Source organism: Macrobrachium nipponense, chromosome 5, assembly GCF_015104395.2.
Source record: "Macrobrachium nipponense isolate FS-2020 chromosome 5, ASM1510439v2, whole genome shotgun sequence".
Classification (NCBI taxonomy): Eukaryota; Metazoa; Arthropoda; class Malacostraca; order Decapoda; family Palaemonidae; genus Macrobrachium; species Macrobrachium nipponense.
Window position 1 is genome coordinate 53,051,596 of NC_061107.1, and position 22,085 is coordinate 53,073,680.

Here is a 22,085-nt window from a genome sequence, read left to right on the forward strand (position 1 = left end):
AGTATGTATGTATATAGTATGTATGTATGTATGTATGTATGTATGTAGTATGTATGTATGTATGTATGTATGTATGTATGTATATGTATGTATATATATATATATATATATATATATATATATATATATATATATATATATATATATATATATATATATGTATATATGTAGTATATATATATATATATATATATATATATATGTGTATATATGTATATATATATATATATATGACTGGTAAAAGTGTTGCGTGTAACAACAGAATTCCATCTAATAAAAGGAGAGCCCATAAAAACACCAAAATGTAGAAGAAAAAGTACTATATTTCAGAGACTGCTGTCTCTCTCTTCAGGTATATGAATGAGAAAAGTTTACAGAAAAGGTGGTATTTATACAAGAGATTCGTCCACAAGTAAGCCAATTTAGGTCACCCCCGCTGATAATCTTCCTTTAATCTTCTTAAGCGTTGGTTGAATGAACACTGCGTCGACGATGTCCGATGTCCAATTCCCTTTGAGATGTTCATTACCTGCTTCTCTTTTATTAAGGCCGATTCCATCATTTGACTCTTGTACCGGCAGTTGCTGCTATAAATACACGTGACATATTCCAGTTTATTTCTAGGCGGTATGTTCATTTATATGATTGAAAATAAGCCGAGTTCTGTTGTCCATACCTAACTGACCGTTTGTGTTGTATTAATCTCTGGGGAAGTGATTTACCTGTTAATCGATGTAAGATTGGTCACAGTCCTGCATGGGATCTCATATTACCCCAGAGTCTTTGGGCGATGTCTTTTGTTGGACGTTAATCAGGGATTTGGCTAAGGTATTTGGGTAGGTAAATGCAAAAGGTTGGATTTTCCCAAGGGTGTGAGTTACTCTCTTAATCGTCTCCAGGTGGGGAATTTTTATTTTATTGTTGGGTGTGTCTCGGTCTTGTCTTTAGGGGGTCGTAGAAAATTACGTTTGCTTTTGAATTGCTTTCTCAATTATATGGTCAGGATACTTTAAAGATGAAAGTTGCTTGCAAATTAGTTCAAATTCTTTTTCCAGGAAAATCTGGGGAACAAATTCGTAAGGCTCTTAAGAATAGGTTGCTAGCTAGACCTATCTTGATAGTATTGTCATGATAGCTAAAGTAGTGAATATATGAAAGTGAGAACGTTGGTTTTCTGTAAATGGTAAATTTGTATTCTGTCGTGTCTCTGATTATTAAAACATCAAGAAAAGGAATTTTATTGTCTGTTTCCCATTCAACTTTAAATTTGATCTGGGCACTAATGCGTTAATTTTGAGAGGAATTCATATACGTTTGTGTTGTATTAATCTCTGGGGAAGTGATTTACCTGTAAATCCGATATAAGAGATTAATACAACACAAACGGTCAGTTAGGTATGGACAACAGAACTCGGCTATTTTCAACCATATAAATGAACATAACCACAGAATAAACTGGAATTTGTCACGTGTAATTTATAGCAGCAACTGCCGGTACAAGAGTCAAATGATGGAATTGGCCTTAATAAAATAAGAGGCAGGTAATGAACATCTCAAAAGGAGCATGGATTTCAGATACGATCGACAAGGTTTTCATTCAACCAACACTTAAGAAGATTAAAGGAAGATTATCAGCGGGGGTGACCTAAATTGGCTTGCCTGTGGATGGAGCTCTTGGTATAAATACCACCTTTTCTGTAAACTTTTCTCATTCATCTACCTGAAGAGGTAGACAGCAGTCTCTGAAATACAGTACTTTTCTCTTTATATTTTGGTGTTTTTATGGGCTCCTTTTATTAGATATATATATATATATATATATATATATATATATATATATATATATATATATATATATAATATATATATATATATATATATGTGTGTGTGTGTGTGTGTATTCTATGTTTACTCAAATGACATGTACATATATATATATATATATATATATATATATATATATATATATATATATATATATATATATATCTATATATATATCTATATATATATATCTATATATATAGTATATATATATATATATATATATATATATATATATATATATATCTATATATATATATCGATATATATATATATATATGTATATATATCTATATATATATATCTATATATATATATCTATATATATATATCTATATATATATATATATATATCTATATATATATATATATATATATATATATATATATATATATATATATATTATATATATATATATATATATATTCACAGTAGTACCTTGAGATACGAAAGGCTCTACTTACGAAAAACTCAAGATATAAAAGCCAATGCGAAAAATTTCACAACTCTACATACGAAAAGTTTTTCAAGATACGAAAGGTTGTTGCTGTAAAGTCCCGAGATTCGCCCGGACCACCGAGAACAATTTTAAAATCTCCCGCGCCGCCAACTGAGTAAACTCGCCACCATCCTCCCGCTCTCCATTGGTTCCTGATGCTAGTCACCCCATAAGGTCCTGCTCTCCTATTGGTCAGCATCTACCCCTTGTGCTTTAAGTATTCTATTGGTAAAAGGATGCTGTAAATTGAAAAACTTATTCATGCAATACATTTAATAAAAAAAACAAACATTAGGTAAAGATAGAATAAAAAGAATAGAAATGAATGGTTATTATACTGTTGGTAGTTTCAGTAGTTTGGAAGAGAGATAATGAAAATTTATGGCTTACTGTTGTAAAGTGATTGCTTGTCGATCGTTCGATACTCGCAAGTGCTGGATGTAATGAGAGAAAGTTTGGAAGTTTTTTTTTTTTGTTTATTGTAGTTAATGGTTACTTAATAATTATTTGAAATGAGTACATGCAATACATTTAATAAAATTGTGAATTAGATATCATAAAATATAAAATAAATCAGACTGCCAACAATTACGTATTTTTTAGAATTCTTCTTCTGTTTTATTATTACGTTACGTATACGTATGTTTCATTATAGCTGTCAGTAACTCGGTATCTCCATTAGGTAAAGATAGAATAAAGAATAGAAATGAATGGTTATTATACTGTTTGGTAGTTTCATTAGTTGAAGAGAGATACTAATGACAATTTATGGCTTACTATGTGCTAGGAAAAATGATTGCTTGGCGCTCGTTCGATACTCGTAAGACAGGTAAGAGCTGAATGTAAACAATCGATTGGAAGGTTTGTTTTTTGTTTGTTTGTGTATTATAGTTAATGATTAATTAATAATTATTTGAAATGAGTACATACTGATTATTTATACATTTTATTGGCCTATTCTAAGCTTTTAGCTCTTAGGTTTAGATGTCAGAATCATAGACTAGGCTACAGTAGCAACCGCTAACATAGGCTAGGCTTATTGCTAAGGGACATATGCTAAAGTCCTAATATATGCATTAAAAATGGGTTTGAACATTACATGCAGTTGAATATTACTCAAGTATGTACAGTATTTTGCCTTTTTGGAGTCATATTTCTTACGTCGATCGGCGTTGTAACCCTACAACATGTGTTTTAGGCCTGGAAATATAATTTACTGGGGTGTTTTTGGAGGGCTTGGAACGGATTAGCCATTTTAAATGTAAAATGTGTTTCAAGATACGAAAAACTCATGATACGAAGGCCGCCTCGGAACGGATTAATTTCGTATCTCAAGGTACCACTGTATATATATTATATCACCTATGTATAATGATGATGATAAAATGTTATTTTCATTTTAAAATAAGTTTTTAAATATACTTACCTGGTAGTTACTATATAGAGCTTAATCCCGCCGATTCGTCGCGCGCACGGCAGAAATTCAAATTCGCGGCTATCGCCGATAGACGGTCAGGTGATCATACCTGTGCTCCCTCTAGTAGGTATCTGGAACCATTCCCATTTATCCTCAGAAATTCCTGCCTCTGTTTCTCAGAGGGGAGGAGGGAGGGACCTTTTATATATGTAACTACCAGGTAAGTATATTTTAAAAACTTATTTTTAAAATGAAAATAACATTTTTAAATATCTAACTTCCCTGGTAGTTACATATATATAGCTGATTGGCACCTTTGGTGGTGGGTCAGAGAACCGCAAGCACCGTTGGGAATTCGTAAAATTATTGATCACAACAAATTAGCTGTACCAATAAATCTGGTTCATACCTGATAAGGAAGCTGGCTTCGAAGTTTTTTTCTGCCTCATTAGCCTGCATTCCTTGAGAGACCCAGCCGATCCCCCACCCAGGGGGCTGTAGAAAGTCCACTCTGTGGGGCTGTCAGACGGTCCTCGACCTTAACCTGACTAGACCACCACCCTTGCTATCCTGGCAAAGCCATGGACAATGAGCTGACCACCTGACCAACTAACACACTAAAACACACTCCATAAAACGTAACTTAGACTTTCACCCCAGACTGTGGAAGGTTGCAACAACCTTCACAGACAGCCTGTGAGGTCAAGTTCAATAAAATGCAAGGGTATAAATAAGGTTATAGGTTAGAGGCAGTTGTACCTTCTCCAACTACGGCGCCGGAGGCAACGTACGGCCCTAGGGACAACAATCCTCATATTGGGTGCTGTACGTCTTTAAGGTAGCAATCTGCGAAGACTGACTTGGCTTCGCCAGAATGTCACTTCCAAGATCGATTCCATCGACTTGTGTCTATACGCCCCCTCGAAGTCGCCACAGCTCTTACTTCGTGCGCATTGACTTTGAGTATTGGAAAGCTTTTCTCATCAAAATTCTGGTGAGCTTCCCTTATTAAATCCTTGACAAAGACCGCCAGTGCGTTCTTTGGCACAGGTAGTGAAGGCTTCTTTACCAAGGACTAGAGGTTGTCTGTCTGTCCTCTTAAGTTTTTGGTTCTCTGTAGATAATACATTAGGGCTCTAACTGGACAAAGGCTTTTCTCCTTTTCCTGTCCTACTAACTGAGATAACCCTGGTATGGTAAAGGATCTAGGCCATGGGTGAGGAGGATTCTCATTCTTGGCGAGAAAACCTAGTTGTAGCGAGCAGACTGCATTCTCCTCATTGAAGCCTACATTCTTGAACTCTCCTATCCTCTTGGCCGTTGTCAACGCAGCCAGGAATAGGGTCTTCTTGGTGAGATCCTTCCATGAAGCCTTGTCGAGGGGTTCGAACCTGCTCGAGGTTAGAAAAGTCAGAACAACATCCAAATTCCAAGAGGGGGTTGGGTTATCCTTACTCTTAACTGTCTCAAAGACCTTATGAGGTCCGAGAGATCCTTTCTCCCGACATGTCAAAATCTCTGTGATGGAAGACGGAGGCTAGCATGCTGCGTTATCCCTTGATAGTTGATAATGCTAGTTTCTCTTGGGTTTTCTTAAAGTGTAACAGAAAATCTGCTAGTTGAGTTAGAGGTACTGAAAGAGGAAATTTTGTTACTTCTGCACCATTTCCTGAACACGTCCCACTTTGACTGGTACACCTTGATTGTGGACATCCTCCTCGCTCCTCGCGATTGCTCTTGCAGCTTCCCTCGAAAAGCCCTTCGCTCTGCCAGTTTTTCAATAGTCGAAAGGCAGTTAGATTGAGGAGAGGCGATTTTGATGTTGTCTCTCTATATGTGGGCTGTCTGAGTAGATTGTTCCGACACGGTAACGATCTGGGGGTGTCTACTAGCCACTCCATCACATCTGTGATCCAGGGTCTCATGGGCCAAAACGGAGCTATCAGGGTCATGCGGACGTTGTTCGATTCCCTGAACTTCTTCATGACTCAGTCTAGGATCTTAAATGGGGGGGAGGCGTACGTGTCTTCCCTTCCCAATCCATGAGGAAGGAGTCTACTGCCACTGTTTCCTGGTCTGGGACTGAGAGCAGTAAACAGGTAACCTCTTTGTTCTCTGCGTCGCAAAGAGGTCTATAGACGGTTCTCCCCACTGATTGCACAGTCTGCTGCATACTTCGTGATGCAGGGTCTACTCCGTCGTGAGAACCTGTCTTTCTCTGCTGAGGAGATTTCCACCCTGACGTTCTTCTCTCCTTCTATAAAGCGAGTTAGAAGAGTAATGTTCCTCTCTTTCGCCCACAATAAGAGATCCTTTGCTGCCTCGTAAAAGGAGTCCGAACGAGTGCCTGCCTGCTTCTTTATGTAGGCCAACGCCGTGGTGTTGTCTGCGTTGACCTGAACTACTTTGATCTTGCCAATAGACTAGAGATTCCCGTTCATTCCTAGTGTTGCACCCCACCACGTCCGATGCGTCTGAATGCAACACTAGGTCGGGGTTCTTCTGTTGAAGTTCGAAACCTTCTTGTAGCTTGTGGTCGTGCCACCAACTCAACTGATTGTTCTGGAACAACCTATTGAGTCCACAACGTAAACCGTAACTGAATCGGGCGCTCTGACAACTGTCCTACTGACAGCGTTCGGTAATGAGGCAAGTTGTCCAAGCATCCGAGCAATCACGTGATCTCTTAAGGCATGTGCCCAATAAGCGAAGTCAATTTGCCCTCTAGAGACCGAGGTTCTAATGGCAAGACATTCTCATAGTAGTTTGAATCTCAGCTAAAACGAAAACAACATTATGTTCAATTGAAGATGAAGTGAAAATGTGAATGCAAACTACGTCTTCACAGCCGAATCGATGAGAAGGATTCTCAAGGTTCTGAACCTGTGCTTATAAAGGACTAAAAACGCTAACAGCTATTTCATTGCTGTAAGGTGAGGGATTGTAGTTGTAATGAAAGCGGGGCGGTTTCCAGTAATGAAAAACAGGGAAGTACTACTTCTCATGGGCTGATTATTTGGAAGTAGAGCTGGCAGGTCGGGGAGCAGGCGATGTCTTCCGTATATATCTGTCAATTCCGGGTGAACAATAAACAATTGCACCTCGCCGAATAAGAGATATTTTAACGACAAACTCAGATGTCTGAAGAAATAATTCCGCATTATCGCAATGCGATGCAGCGTGAGACTAGTCAAAACTTCTGTTACCGTGCGGTAAACATAAAGATGAAAGATTCCAGAATATATATCTGTTGCAAATTCTCGCAATATTCAAGGGGATGCAGATGTCATTCATGTATGCGAGAATCCCCGTTAATCAGAGACGTAAGTCCGATATTGTTGGACAGAGAAAAGGTTCGTTAGTCAATCCTTGTATGGGAGAGACACATAATCCGACAATGCATCTCGGAGAGCCAGCTGGAACTAGGTTGTCTTGCTGTAGTCCCCTACTCAGTGGTTCTTGCTCACTCGCTATCCTGAGTTGCCAGGTAATCCATTCTTCGAAGGAATGCGTTCGGCTGGTAGAATAATCGAGCGTTAAAAAAAAAAGGATTATTATGCTCGAGCAATTATAATTTAAACGAAAACGGATTTCGTAAAAATAAAAACAAAAAACTGAGGTGGTGGTGTCGTGACCATACCATAAGTATCTGAAAAATCGAAACTGGTAACTCCTGGGAAGATGCAGACAGTCCCGAATTCATTGCAGTTCCATTAGGATATAGCCGTCTCGGTCACAAACCGTAGAATTAACTACGGTATGTGACTAACCCCCGGACAATTCAACTGCTTAACAGAATCATGTGTCGAGGGTAATATACGTCGTGTATTTGTAGGTTTCTGTACAACGAATTCCATCCTAAATTCTTTTCCCTTAGAGTAATGAGAATAAGGATTGGAAATCTACACCCTTCCTTCTCTTATTCAAGAGAGTGAAGGAGAAGTTTTCCCCTAAGGAAAACTTCAATAGTGAAAACAGAAAACCCGAAGACGAAAGTTCAAGTCAAACTGGATATTCGCGTTCGTTCTTCTGTATTCCAGGTTGGTCGTCTACTGAGAGGTATCCTTACTTCAGTAAGCAGTTCTTCTTACAAACGCTAGAAATTCCAGGAATTCGAGCATTCGGCGAGGTTCCCGATATCATGAAAACCATTATCGGGGATTTAGATATAAAGTCCTGCGTTGCCTTTTGGGCTAAGGCAGAGGAGACCTCATTCTTCTTGAAGGAGGAAGATTTCTGGGGTCTACCCTTCATAAACTGTGAGGGGCGGGCTCCGAGGTACAGCCTGCTGAAAAATATTCGGATATAAGTCCGCCAATACCGCAAGTAATCTTTTCAGATCCGCCGCATGAAGAGTTTCTTGCGTCTCCTCCTGTGATATCTCATCCAAGTATTGGCGATTTCCGATGTCGAACGAGTGGGGGAATCACGCACATCGTCTTACTTGCGTGCGTCATGCATGCGTCCAACCTGCTGCGAGGGAGCATGCTGCGTGCGTCCTGCGTGCGTCCAGCCTGTTGCGAGGGAGCGTCACGATCCTTGTCATTTCCCGTCACATGTCCGGTAAGCTGCGAGGGAGCCTGGTTGCGTGCGTCATGCTTGCGTCTGCTTCGTCACGGGTGTAGGTTGCTGTGAGTGTCTAAGAGCGCTGCAACCTGCAGCGAGTCTTCGTCTTATGCCGTCTGGTTGAGCCGTCACGCTGTGCTAACTGCGGTTTATCTTGTGTTTTATCGGTCGCGCTTCACCTGCTAGTCCATGCGACTTGTAGACATCAAAACCGAGACGTAATGGACTGCTGAAGCTTTGACAAGAAAGCTGCTTGCGGTACCTCTTGTTGTTGGGGAATAACTGAAGGCGGCACTGCCCGCCCATCTACCGCTTCGGAGACACTAGTAGTGATCTTCTGTCGACAAGGTGGAGACGCTCCATGAGACACCTCCCAGTCAGGGGGAGGGGAAGAAGAAGCATGCACCGATGTAAAGCAAACTTCTTCCGAAGAGCTGTGCGTTATGCGTCTCCTCCAATTACTGCACGACGGTTGCTGTAACGCTACGGGGGACTTGGGTCTCTTGATTCTAGGGGTTGATTCTAGGGGTTGACGCCAACCGCGTCGAGGTTTTGCGTCATCAGACGAAGACGCAAGCACCGAAAGTCTCTTCGTCCGATATTTCCTTACCTCCTGCCAAAGGGGACGGCCGCCTGTGCGACATCTTGCCTCTTATATTGGCAGGAGAGCAAGTATCCGAACACTTCCTCATCTCACCCTTTCCTGTGGCGAGGGTGGGAGAGCGTCCTGGGATGCGTCAGCAGGATCGCTCGAGGGGACGCCCGCTCGCTTTTTAAAACATCATCTCTCACTCCCTTCGCCGGTCGACATTCCTTCTCCCAGGGGTTGGGGAGGCATGGAAGAGGTCTAGGACTAGGAGCGTGACAGACACGAACGGGCGCGCCACCCTCCACTACACTAACACTGTCACGAAATTTGCGATGCGAACTACGCACTGTCTATTCAGTCCCCTTTTCCGAAGAAAGGGATTGTATTAACACTCAAGCCGAACTAGCCGCAAAAACATTTGAATAGGGCTAGGCCTCAGGAATATTAGTACTTAGACAGGGTTAGAAACAAGCTTTGACTTATCAGAAGAACTAGCTAATAGAACACAATACGATCTAGTTCTTCTAATTAAAATTAATTACCTCTTATAGTAAACATACTTTTTTTTCATTATTTCTCAGAGAACGTTACCACACTCTCCTATCTGCTAACAAATGTACATATCTGCTTCTGCATTTGTTAACTATTGTATGAGGATCAAGAGTTGTATGGAAGCCGGGACTCGAAACCCTTAACTACAGAGTCGGCCATCTTGAATCAGAAAGCAAGAAAAATTGTAGAAGTCGGAAACTGACCAACTGAAACTTATTCGTGTGTAAAACAATTAAGGATAATCTGATATCAGCGAAAGCCATTAAGTAACAAAAAAGTAAGCAATGGGTACTTCACCAATTGTAGTAAAGCAAACCCAAACAAAGAAGAGCGAATTTCCCAAAGCCAACGTGCTGCTCGAACGACGGCAGGGAATTTCTGAGGATAAATGGGAATGGTTCCAGATACCTACTAGAGGGAGCACAGTATGATCACCTGACCGTCTATCGGCGATAGCCGCGAATTTTGAATTTCGCCGTCTGCGCGCGACGAATCGGCGGGATTAAGCTATATATATGTAACTACCAGGGAAGTTAGATATTTAAAAAAAAGAAACTTATGATCTGTTACCTCTCATTCATATTTTATAAATCTAACCAAACTGTAAACTTAACATGAGCTTATTAAAAAATAAATATAATTACTAATAACTAAAGTACGGTTGGTATTTGATTTTACCAAACTTTACGTCGACCTGGGAAAAAAAGTGTTAATCCTTCCTTGTAGAGGTTCTTGAAAGATATGTTGTTTTGCCCTGTGGTAGAAGGAAAGTGTACAGGTGATATTTTCATGGCATTAGATAAAAAAAACTTCATGAGCTTGGACTTTCTTGGGATCGGTGTGTAGGTTTATGCACAGATGGAGACGGGGCAGTGTTAGGTAAAAAGAAGGGACTAAAAGCAAAGGTACATAATGTGGCTCCTCATATACATTTTACTCTGTATTATTTATCGAGCCATTATTCCCAAACTTATAACGGTTTTTGATACAGCTGTAAAAATTGTTATAAAATCAAGCCCTTTGAATGCCAGGTTATTTGCTTCACTGTGTAAAGACATGGGCTCAGACCATGAAGCATTGTTACTTCACACAGAAATCAGATGGCTCTCCATGGGAAAAGTTTTCACATGGTTGTATCAGCTGAGAGATGAGGTCCTTTTATTCCTTCTGGAATCAGGCTCTGAATTTAGTGTATTCATGACTGATACTAATAACTGGTTAGGAAAGCTAGTGTATTTATCATGCATTTTTGATAAACTTAATGAGTTAAATCTTTCCATACAAGGCCCAAACACAAATATTTTGTCATTGTTCGACAAGATAAATGCATTCTCAAAGAAGCTTGAGCAATGGATTTCACGAGCTGAAGAGGGTAACATTGAACTTTTTCCTAAACTTGAAGAGTTTGGAGAGGAAAACGGGTTATGTCTGGATAATTTGAAAGCAACAATTGTTAATCATCTTCGAAATCTTCTTAATCACTTCAAGAAATACTTATTCATGAACTGACCTCGAGGAAGCACTGCTTGAATTATCTTTTGATAGAACCTTACGACTCAAGTTTGGGTCAACAACATTGAACGAGTTTTGGATATCAGTATTGGAGGAATATCCTGATTTATCAAAGGCAGCACTGAAGACTTATCTCTGTGAAACTACCTTCTCTGCATTAACGTATATCAAGAATAAATACTGATCTCAATTAAATGTAGACAATGATCTGCGAGTTGCAGTCTCCGATATCACCCCGAGATTTGGGATGTTATGTTCAAAGAAACAAGCCCATTCATCCCATTAAATTAAACAAGGTTAGATTGTATTGTACTTTAAAACTCTTTTAAGTTTTAAAACAAAGCAAACAAAATCAATCTCTCTCTCTCTCTCTCTCTCTCTCTCTCTCTCTCTCTCTCTCTCTCTCTCTCTCTCTCTCTCATGTACTCAACACAAATATCCTTTTTGTGTTTGTGCATAACACACACACATATATATACATATATATGTTATTTATATAGTTTGTATGTGTTCAGGTTATATACGTACTTATTTTGTTTTATATGCAGTTATAAAAGCAAGATGTATATATAAGTAAAATCTATATCCCACTGAGGAAAATATTTTTGGCCTGGAGGAGTCGCAAAATGTTTGAAGTAAGTTTTATGGGTCACTAAGTAAAAAAGTTTGGGAACCCCTGATCTAGATCACCTGCATGCGCACCTGTCCAGCACATGAAAGCTTTTTCACGGTTTCTCTGCCAACTAGGAGAGGAATGAAGACAGAAGACAGGGAGGACGACAGTCCCACACACCTTAGGCAAGATGCAACCTGTCCCTCAAGAGCTGGCTGAACTACATGACTTGTTGCACGTCCACCATAGGACCCAAGGAAAAGGTGTCCAAGGACCTATGGGCAACATCCCAAAGTAAAGGGAGAGGAATGAGATCTGCACCATTACATTCCATCCTAGTACTCAACTGACAGGTTCTTCCTGAATGCGATGGTGACATGCCCCTGGCCTTGAAAGACCTGGCCTGAAATGTACCATTGTCCACCAGGAAGTTGTAGGGTACTCATTTGATCATCGCACTAGTCAGAGAAATGACAATTTGGACATCATTTCTTGCCACTTGAAGGTAACAAACAAGTCGTTGGCATTGTGTTGAAAGTCTGATCTTTAAGGAGGCAACATAGATGTCATACTGTCATTGGATCCAAAGGACCATAGAAGTGGAATGATCAATCTCACTGATCACCTTTGAAATATGTAAAATGGCTAAAGGGGCAAGCCTCCAGATGTTATGGATACCAAAGATGTCTTGCATTATTCAAGGGTACAAGTAAGTAAAGAAAAGAAGGACTATGATCAAGCTTCTTCAGAAGCTAAACAAATTTCTGAGAAGTCAAGGTGCCAAGGTCAACTGTCCTTATGTCCTGACTTTGGCGAAAGAAACATTTGTAATCACGTCCATCTTGTTTGGGATGTGTCTGGTTGGCCAGGTGTACTGAATGTTATACTGCCTACTTGTGTATCTGCACTGCAACAGAGTAGATGAAAGGACACTAGGTCCTTTGTTGACCATGGCACTACCATGGTGTCATTGCTATCACACTGAGGAGTGTCTGGATCTTGAGACTCTTGAAAGTCTAAATAGAACTTTGCTTAAGTTCCAAGAAAGGAAGTGTAGGCACCTGCTGCCCTGGTCAATGTTTCAAAGAATGAAAAATCTCTGAAGGAGGATACTGTAACCATGGCACTACCTTGGTGCTGTTGCTATCAGACTCCTGAAACTCTCTTAAGATCCACATAACATTCACTACCTCTCGGGCTGTGAATCAACTGGTATTGCAGCAGCAGCAGCAGCAGCTACTGCTTACGTCTCTCTCGTCTTCCACTCCTCACAGGGGAAGTGTGACAACATAAAATCAAAAGAAACGGAGCTCTTAGACACCACTTCTTGGCTGAGTAAGAACCAGGATGCGACTTTCTGAGCGGTAACGCATAAGGCTTTCAGGCACTTAGTAGCATTAGGGTCCTTAGAAACGGAAGGCTCATAGACTGTTGATCTCCCGACAAATCAGGCAGTGACAGGAAGATGTAAGCCCAAGACTTGAATCATGGATGCAAAAGATATCTTGTAGATGTAAACAGAACCTGGTGCTCCAGGAGGTCACCTATCCAAGTACTGACAAGACCCAATCCTTGCTAAACTTCGCTAACCAGACGAGAAGCGATATTTTCCATGTGGCATGGTTGATGGCTGTTAAGCCCATGGTCTATAAGAGAGCTGAATAGTGATAGCTTCAGTGTCGAGATTGAAGGACTGAAATTATAATTCAATAAACATGAGGATTTTGCAAACAAATAAGTAAAGACTGCAATTAAGAAAATGGAAGAGATCAAATAACTTTTCATAACGAAGTCGTTTAGACAAACAATCCCCAGCCACACAGAAGCCAGTGTGCTCTATGATGTGGGGAAGGGTTACTTTTAGTGCTAAAAATCATAAAAAGCAAGTGTCACCCAATAGGTATTTTACCATTACAAAAAGAAGTGATTTAGCTGAACTGAGTACTACAAGTGAAAGAAATGGACAAAATGTAGCGAAAGAAAAATTCATCCAAGCCCAGCCAAGAATACAGCGGGAAGCGGACCTCCGTTTCTCACCCAATTAATTACCCACCGCCATCCCCTTCCTCTCCTCTCTACCATCTCACTCTGCAATCCTAAGCACTAACTCGAGTAAGACACTTTCGATTTTTTATTGTTACTGTGTTGCATCTGTATTTTTATAATGTATCACGTTAAATTTACAGTGGTCCCCCGTATTAGCGGGGGATGCGTACCAGACCGCCTCTGTGAATAGTTAGAACCCGCAACTGTTTGGAACCCCCTATAAAAATGCTAAAAACAGCCTATTTTGTTAGTTAAAACTCAAGAAAAACCACTAAAAATTTTCATACTTGGTTTTTTTAATAGTTTTATCACAAAAAGTGCATTTTATGATGACACTGATAAAAAACCAGGAATTTGTGGCTATATCTCATAGAAAAATACTGCGAATGCACAAATTATCTGCGAATAATGCGGGGAAACTTTCCTGAGAGAAATCCGCGAATGTGTGAGTCCACGAATCTGGAGAACGCGAATACGGGGGCCCACTGTATTGTGAAATTCCCGTCTTTTATTTATTTTATGCAAATTGTTCCTACTTTTATGTACATACAGTAATGTATGTTTTTGTTCATCTTTATGTTAAATTTTTTTGTGAAATGCTTTATTCCTTTATTTATTTTGTTAAATATGGTTATTATTAAGCTATATACTGTAAAGGAAAAACGTATTAATAAAGTATGGAGGAGTAATGACGGTAGTTTATATTTGACAACGTCACAGAGAGAGAGAGAGAGAGAGAGAGAGAGAGAGAGAGAGAGAGAGAGAGAGAGAGAGAGAGAGAGAGAGAGAGATGTGATGAAGTATCAAGGGAGAGAGAGGAGAGGAGAGAGAGAGAGAGATTGGTGGAAGAATAAGTGGGAGTGATTGAATGGCGGTCGTATGCATGTCTGTTGTGGCGCTCTGTTGTGTATATCAGTGGCAGGAGTGTGTTACAGGAGTCGAAAGAAGTAAGGTGTTCATTGAAGGTGTAGAGTTGGTTTGGGCTGCAGTTATCTGTTGGTGGCCAGTTGATGTTGTGTTATTTGATTGATATTGGTGTTATGAAGTTGTTATGCATGTGTCTGTCTGGTTGTGGTGAAGTTGAAGAGGTTGGTAGTGCATTTAGGTGTCTGTGAGTGGCGGCTGGAGCAGTGTTGGTGTTGGCGAGTCGTGTGGTTGTGTGTTACTTCGAGCTGTTGGTGTTTGTCTGCTCTGTGATTGTCGGTTTGGTAAGTTGTTGTGGGGTTGTGGTTCTTGGTTGGTTGGTTTGTGTTGTGATTATCGGCGGTGGTTGTGTCTCAGCTAGCCTAAATCCAGCGGACAGCACGGGTCTACGACAGTTCGCCGCTGCCAGTACGCCCTGCGAAAGTTCGCCACACAGTTCGCCGCGTGCCAGTTCGCTGCGAACCATTTCGCCACCAGTGTAAAAGCTGGCAAACATGCACAGGATATATTAAATTAACCCTCTTACGCCGACTGGACGTATTTTATGTCGACATTTTTTGTCTCCCGTGTGCCGACTGGACGTATTTTACGTCGACTTACAAAAGTTTTTTTTTTAAATTCGCGGAAAAATACTTATAGGCCTACCAGCCTAAAACTTTTGAATCACGCGCCTTGGGGGATGCTGGGAGTTCACGGATCAAGGTGTTGTTTTGTTTACAATCGTTACGCAGGCGCGCAAGCGCGAATTTCTTTCTTGCCGCACTAAAAAGTATCTGTGACATCTCTGAAATTATTTCGTCACTTCGACATAATTTTTGTACCATTTTAAATTAGCCGTTACATGAAGTATTATATATGAAAATGTGTGGATTTTTATGTAAAATACAACAATAAAATACTCATGATTGTAGCTTTTATCAGTTTTGAGATATTTTCATATAAATAACGATAATTGCCAAAATTTCAACCTTTGGTCAACTTTGACTCTACCGAAATGGTCAAAAAATGCAATTGTAAGCTAAAACTCTCATATTTTAGTAATATTCAATCATTTACCTTAATTTTGCAACAAACTGGAAGTCTCTAGCACAATATTTCGATTTATGGTGAATTTATGAAAAAACTTTTTCCATACGTCCGCGCGGTAACTCTTCCGGAAAAAATCATACATGCGATTGTGGTAATGTTTGCACCATTTTAAAATTAGCCGTTATATAAAGTTTTATATATGGAAATGTGTGCAATTTCATGCACAATACAACTAAAAACAACCCATGGTTGTAGCTTTTATCAGTTTTGAGATATTTTCATATAACAATAATTGCCAAAATTTCAACCTTCGGTCAACTTTGACTCTACCGAAATGGTCAAAAAACGCAATTGTAAGCTAAAACGCTTATATTCTAGTAATATTCAAGCATTTACCTTCATTTTGCAACAAATTGGAAGTCTCTAGCACAATATTTCGATTTATGGTGAATTTATGAAAAAAATAAAATTTTCTTTACGTCCGCGCGGTAACTTCCGAAAAAATCATACGTGCAATTGTGGTAATGTTTGCACCATTTTAAATTAGCCGTTACATAAAGTTTTATATATGAAAATGTGCGCAATTTCATGTAGAGTACGACAAAAAATAATTGAAGGTTGTAGCTTTTCTCATTTTTGAAATATTTGCATATAAATCACGATAAATAGAAAAAAAACCACGTTCGGTCAACTTTGACTACCGAAATGGTCGAAAAACGCAATTGTTAAGCTAAAACTCTTACAGTCTAGTAATATTCAGTCATTTATCTTCATCTTGAAACAAATTCTTAGTCTCTAGCAAAATATTTAGATTTATGGTGAATTTTAAAAAAAATCTTTCCTTCCCTCCGCGCGCGGATTCTCCGTCACAAATCTCCGAAATGCGTACGTACCATTCTCGGAATATTTGCTCAGTTTCATATTAGGCATTTCAGAGAGTTTATATGAAAATGTGCACAATTTCATGTAGAATAAAACGAAAAATATTTGAAGGTTGTAACTTTTCTTATTTCCGAAATAATTGCATATAAAAAATATTAAAAAAATTCGACATTCGGTCAACTTTAACTCATCAGATATGGTCGAAAACTGCAACTGTAAGCTAATACTCTTACAGTATAGTAATATTCGATCATTTGTCTTCATTTTGAAAGAAATTGAAAGTCTCTAGGACAATATTTAGATTTATGGTGAATTTTTGAAAAAAATATTTTACGTCCGCGCGTTACGAATTCATACATTATTTTGTGATAATATTTTCTGTGTTGCTTTTATCGTTTTACAATGTGTTATATACCAAAATGATCGCAATTTAGTGTAAATTACAACGAAAAAAAAGTAACTTGTTACCTTTAACAGTTTTGCGTACAGCACGATTTGAATACAATTATATATGAAATTTCGTTTTTGCGCTATCATATATCGCATTATTTATATATGATAATGATAATTTTTTCATTTCTGATGGTTGCATACTAAACTTAAGCCAAAGACAAAAAAAGGAGCCAAAAATGAACTCTTAATCTTGAAAACTAAGCGCGGTGATTTTTTGAAAAAAATATTTTTTCCGCTTCCGCGCTCACTCTGAAACACCTCCGGCACACGGGAGAATTTTTTTTTTACCGCTTCCGCGTAAGAGGGTTAAGAATAGGATAATAGGAATGTATAGCCTAGAGATTGATAATTTAGCAAGCTAGTATTATCATCATTTTGTCGATGAAAAAAACCAAATTTGCCTCAAAATGAAGCAGCTAATACAAAGCTTATACAGTTTTTTACTCGACCGCATCTATTCAGAGATTAAAGGAGGCAAACTACCACAAGTTGGGTTAGCGTGGTCAGACAGTTTGCCAAATGAATAAAGTAATCCTCGCAGTTTTTTCACTCGACCGCATCTCAGAGATCAAAGGCAAAAATAGGCAAAAATAAAGAAAGATTTTGAAAAATTTAATCATGAAACCTCATTTGAACACTATATAATATCTAAAACATGATTCATACCGTATGATACATTAGATTATATGCAATAACAAATGATACCTATATTGAAGAAACTTATGTACAAAAACTGATTACTGATACTGCACAGATGCAAAAACTGATACTCCACAGATCGTGCTCTCTCTTCAGAAGTTGTGTGCTAGTCCTCATAGATAGTCCATGTTATCTCTATTACGATAATTATTCACGATAGTTTCGATTCTCTCATTTAAAAGTTCATATCGGGGGCGATGTCAAGGGGGAAGATTTCCAGCCAAGAGTCCTTCAATTTCAGTGTCTCAAAAACACAAGGATGCTTTTCATAGTGCGTGTACTCCAGAGGTATGGCGAGGTCGGCTAACGAAAGTGGGTTCGGAGGGGCGGCCAGGGTAGCACCTCTTTTCCTCTATACCATCCGTTTCAAGTTGGGCATGTTCGGCAGAGCACCTTGTCCAGCTTGCGATAAATTTTCGGTGGCCGAGGCTATCACTTGTGCGGTTTGGTCTTGCGTTTGAACGGCACGATTTCTCAAGTCCGTCAGGGCTGTCATCACTTCAACGTTGGCTGCGTCTCCGAGGTGTGTATGGGCACCAATACGCTTGGTTATTCTTCCTTGGTGAACATGAATACGCGCCTTGCAGGAAGAACGTCGATCACAACGCCAGAACTGCGTTACGCCGTCTTTTGAAACCTTATCAAAAACGTATGTCGTGCCGTTGTCAACGAATTTCTCCTTTCCACGAACGGACAAAACAGGCGGCATTATGGCTTTGGAACATTGAAGAACAGAGCACAGAGCAATGAAAACTTTAAGTGACGACTCTTGGTTCGTGCGGTACTTATATACTACACAATTTTCTATAACTCACCTTGTGGTAGTTTGCCTCGTTTGATCTCTGAGATACGGTCGAGAAACTGCAAGGAATATAATTTGGTACTTTACTCATTTTGGCAAACTGTTTGACCACACTAACCCAACTTGTGGTAGTTTGCCTCCTTTGATCTCTGAGATGCTGTATAAGCTTCGTAAGCTTCTTCATTGAGGCAAATTTGGCTTTTTCATTCAGAAAATTATAATAATACCAATAATGATAATAATAGTAACGTTATGAATTATCTTTAGGCTATACTTTCCTATTATCCTATTCCTCATTTAATATATCCTGTGCATGTTTGCCAGCTTTTATATTGGCGGTGAAATGGTTCGCGGCGAACTGGCGGCGGCGAACTGTCGTGCTCCCGGACAGCACAGCCTAGCTCTGAGTATCTGGAGTCTGAGGTGGGTACGTGTTTGTGTTTTGTGTGTCCGGTATATCGTTAAACCAATTGTCCTGTAGGTAAAAAGTAACGTAAAGGGGATAGTGTGGCTGTGGGAAATTTGGTCAGCTGGTACGATTAACGTAACTGTGGAGAGTTTGCTTGCTTTTTTCACTTAGCTTTGATTCCGCCACAGAAATTTTTGGTGCCCGAATAGGGACTACTGGTGTGGCAGCTGCAGGATGACTGGTCTAGGCTAGTGTGTATGAGTGGTGAGAAAATTTGGGATGGAAGGACTGAGTGTGGTGGAGAGGCTGAAGGAGGACTTGAGGTTGGAGAGAGAAGTGAGAGGACGATTGGAAGTGGAGAATGTGAGGTTGAGGGTAGTGTGAGAGGAGCTGAAGAGCGAGTTAGAGGAAATAAGAGGAATGCTAAGGAGTGTGAAAGTGGAAATGAAAGAAGTGAAAGGAGTGAAAGAGAGAATGGTTGAGAAAATGGATGAAAAATTTGGAGATGATGAAGGGGTTCATGGGAGAGGGAGCTGTAGGAGGTAGGCCTACTGGGTCTTGTGATGGGCCACGAGTGGTAAACAAAGTGGAAGAGCGAGTGGATGAGACAACGAGTGACGAAGGTGATTTGGTTGTGATAGGTAAGGGAAAGAAGGGAAAGACACAGGATAAGGATAAACCGGAGGACAAGAATAAGAAGGGGGCTGAGGAAAAGAAGAGGACTAAGGGAAAGAAGGCTAGTAAGGATGACGGACAGGATGAGACTAGGACTAAATACACTGGGGAAAGGGCTGAGAGTGATTTAGATAGTGGTGAGCAGAAACAGGTAGGTAAAAAGAAGAAGGGTAAGAAGAGCGTAATCAAGAGCATGGATGTTATTATGGAAGTTGATTCGTTGTATTCGGACGAGGTTAAGAGGGATCAGAATGGAAGTAGCGAAAGTGAGAGTGAGCAGGAAGTATGAAAGGCTGCGTATATGAGAGGTACCATGATATGCACAATACGAGGAATATGGTAGTAGGGACGTAGGGGACTTTTTTTAAGGAATATGAGAAGTATTGTGTGGCTAAGTATGAGGATAACAGAGTGTCTGGGCAAGAGAGTTGGGTAGCTTTTTGACAGGATTTTTGTTGAGTATGTATGGGGTAATGATGAGTGTGGGGAATGTGCCTTATGAGTGTGTGAAAGCCAGGATTGTGGAACAGGCGAAGAGGATAAAGAGTAGTGTTAGATATAGGAGAAAACATGGTTTTGATGAGGTAAGAATGAATGTTGGTGAGTAGTTGTCGATGTGTGTGCAGGTTGGAAATATTAGCTAGGAAAATGTTTGGGGACCAAGGGATAAATGAGTGTAAAGAGTTAGTGAGGAAGTTGTTGGCGACTGTGCCTGAGTGTGTATGAGTTTGTAAATCTGAAACGTAAGGAGAAAATGCGATGGACGAATGAAAGGTTGACGTGGAACACCATTTTGGAAATAGTAGAGGATTAAGAGTTAGATAGGTGTATGAAAGACAGTAGAAGTGTTAGTGTTGAGTTTAGGAGCTATAGGGAGGCAGTTTTAGAAGGGCCAAGGCGAATGGCAGAACGAGTGGTTGTTAGGAGCATTAGAGCAAGTAACGTAAGAGAGATTGGAGTGCAAACGTTAGAAGAGCAGGGTCAGTTAGTCATGAATGAGAGCAGCAGTGTTACAGATGTGGAAAGCTAGGATACAAGAAGAATGCATGTCGGTGGGCGTTGGGAGCATGCTTCAGGTGTGGGCAAACGGGGCATTTGGTGAGTGAGTGTAAGAAAGATAAGGATATTAAATGTTACAGGTGTGGGCAAGTAGGGTATATAGCAAGTGGATGTCGGGGTACCTGTGTGCCCGAGGTTTGCAGTAATTGCAGGAAGAATGGGCATTATGCTAGGATGTGTATAGAACAGCGGCCGAAATGTGTTGAATGTGGAATGGAAGGTCATGTGGCGAGTGTGTGTAGGCGAAAGAGGAGGAGTCAGGTTGGGAATTGGGGAAGCTAGGTACAAAGGGGATTCAGTTGGGTGGGTCCTCTGGTGTGCGGGCAGTAAGTGATGCATGTGCGTGATGGATTGTTGCATGAAAAAGGGTTTGGAGGAAGAGCTCATGAATGTATGAGTGTAAAAGTGAGGTGCAAAGGGGTGTGTTTGGTTGCTTTGATTGATACTGGGTGCAGTGTCAGTGTTCTTTTTAAGAATGGATGTGACGAAGTTGCGGAGTGACTGTGAAATTAGGAAATGTAAAGGGGAGGTACGAGGAATAGGAAATTTAGGTGTGCCTGTGGTGGGAATGTTGCGTGAAAATGTAGAAATCGAAGGGGTGGTGATGGATGAAAGTAATTTTTATGCGATCGAGGGAATGAGTGATAAGTATGATATGTTGTTAGGGTACATGTTCCTGAAGAAGGGTGGGATGGTGGTATGTCCAAGCATGAATATGGTTAAATTGCATAGGAAGGGGAATGCATGTGGAGAGTTGTACTTGGATAGGGATGGAAGGGTAAGCAGTAAAATATGGTAGGGAGTGCCGTTGGTTGCGAAAGAGTATAAAATAGCATGAAAGTTGCATGGCCCAATAATCTTGGGATTGTCAAAGGTGACAAGTGTGCATATGTGGTTGAGGGTGTGGATGCGAACAAGTTGGTAAGAGCAAGCGTGCATGTGTACAACAGGATTTTAGATTTGGAGAATCCTCGGGTTTTTGTAGCCTCATTGCAGTGTGTTGGGAAAAACCAAGTGCGGGGTATACGTGAGGGTGATTGTGTGGGGTTGAAAGATGAGTGGAAGTATGAAGAGTTGAAAGAAAGAATTGAGGTGGATGAAAATGTTTGTAATGACGTGAGGGAGCGGTTGATGCAGATGTTGTGGGATAGGCGGGGTGCACCGAGTCATGGTGACGAGGATTTTAGGGGATCTAAGCTTCCAGAGTTCAAGATAGTTTTGAAAGACGATACCCCTTATATCAGTGTCCCCGACACTTTTCTGCGCCTATTGCCCGAAAGATTGAGGAACAGTGTGAGGAACTTGAGAGAGTAGGAGTGATAGAGAGGAGCGAGAGTGCTTGGAATAGTAGTCCCATACAGTGGGGCACCGCTCAATCGCATATCAGTAATCACGGAATCAGTCATTCACAGGTTTTTTCTTGGACCGCTTCTCATGCTATATCACTGGTATGAATCGCAGCATCGTGGGACAAACGTGTTGCGTATGCAATGTTTATCGGTAGGCTAAGCCTCGGCCGCGGTCCGATAATCAC

The 22,085-nt window shown here is 40.2% G+C and overlaps 1 protein-coding gene across 2 annotated transcripts in view; it reads right to left on the reverse strand.

The window, feature by feature from the left end:
- Positions 1-22,085, reverse strand: part of LOC135215303 (myotubularin-related protein 14-like) — a gene marked incomplete at its 5' end in the record, with an annotated part of 79,581 nt that overhangs the window by 9,619 nt on the left and 47,877 nt on the right. Inside the window, 1 exon segment of one of the 2 annotated variants that reach the window (XM_064249862.1) lies at positions 17,591-18,467. Coding sequence (XP_064105932.1) covers positions 18,411-18,467 — 57 coding nt within the window. The 3' untranslated portion in view covers positions 17,591-18,410. 2 annotated transcript variants of the gene reach the window in all.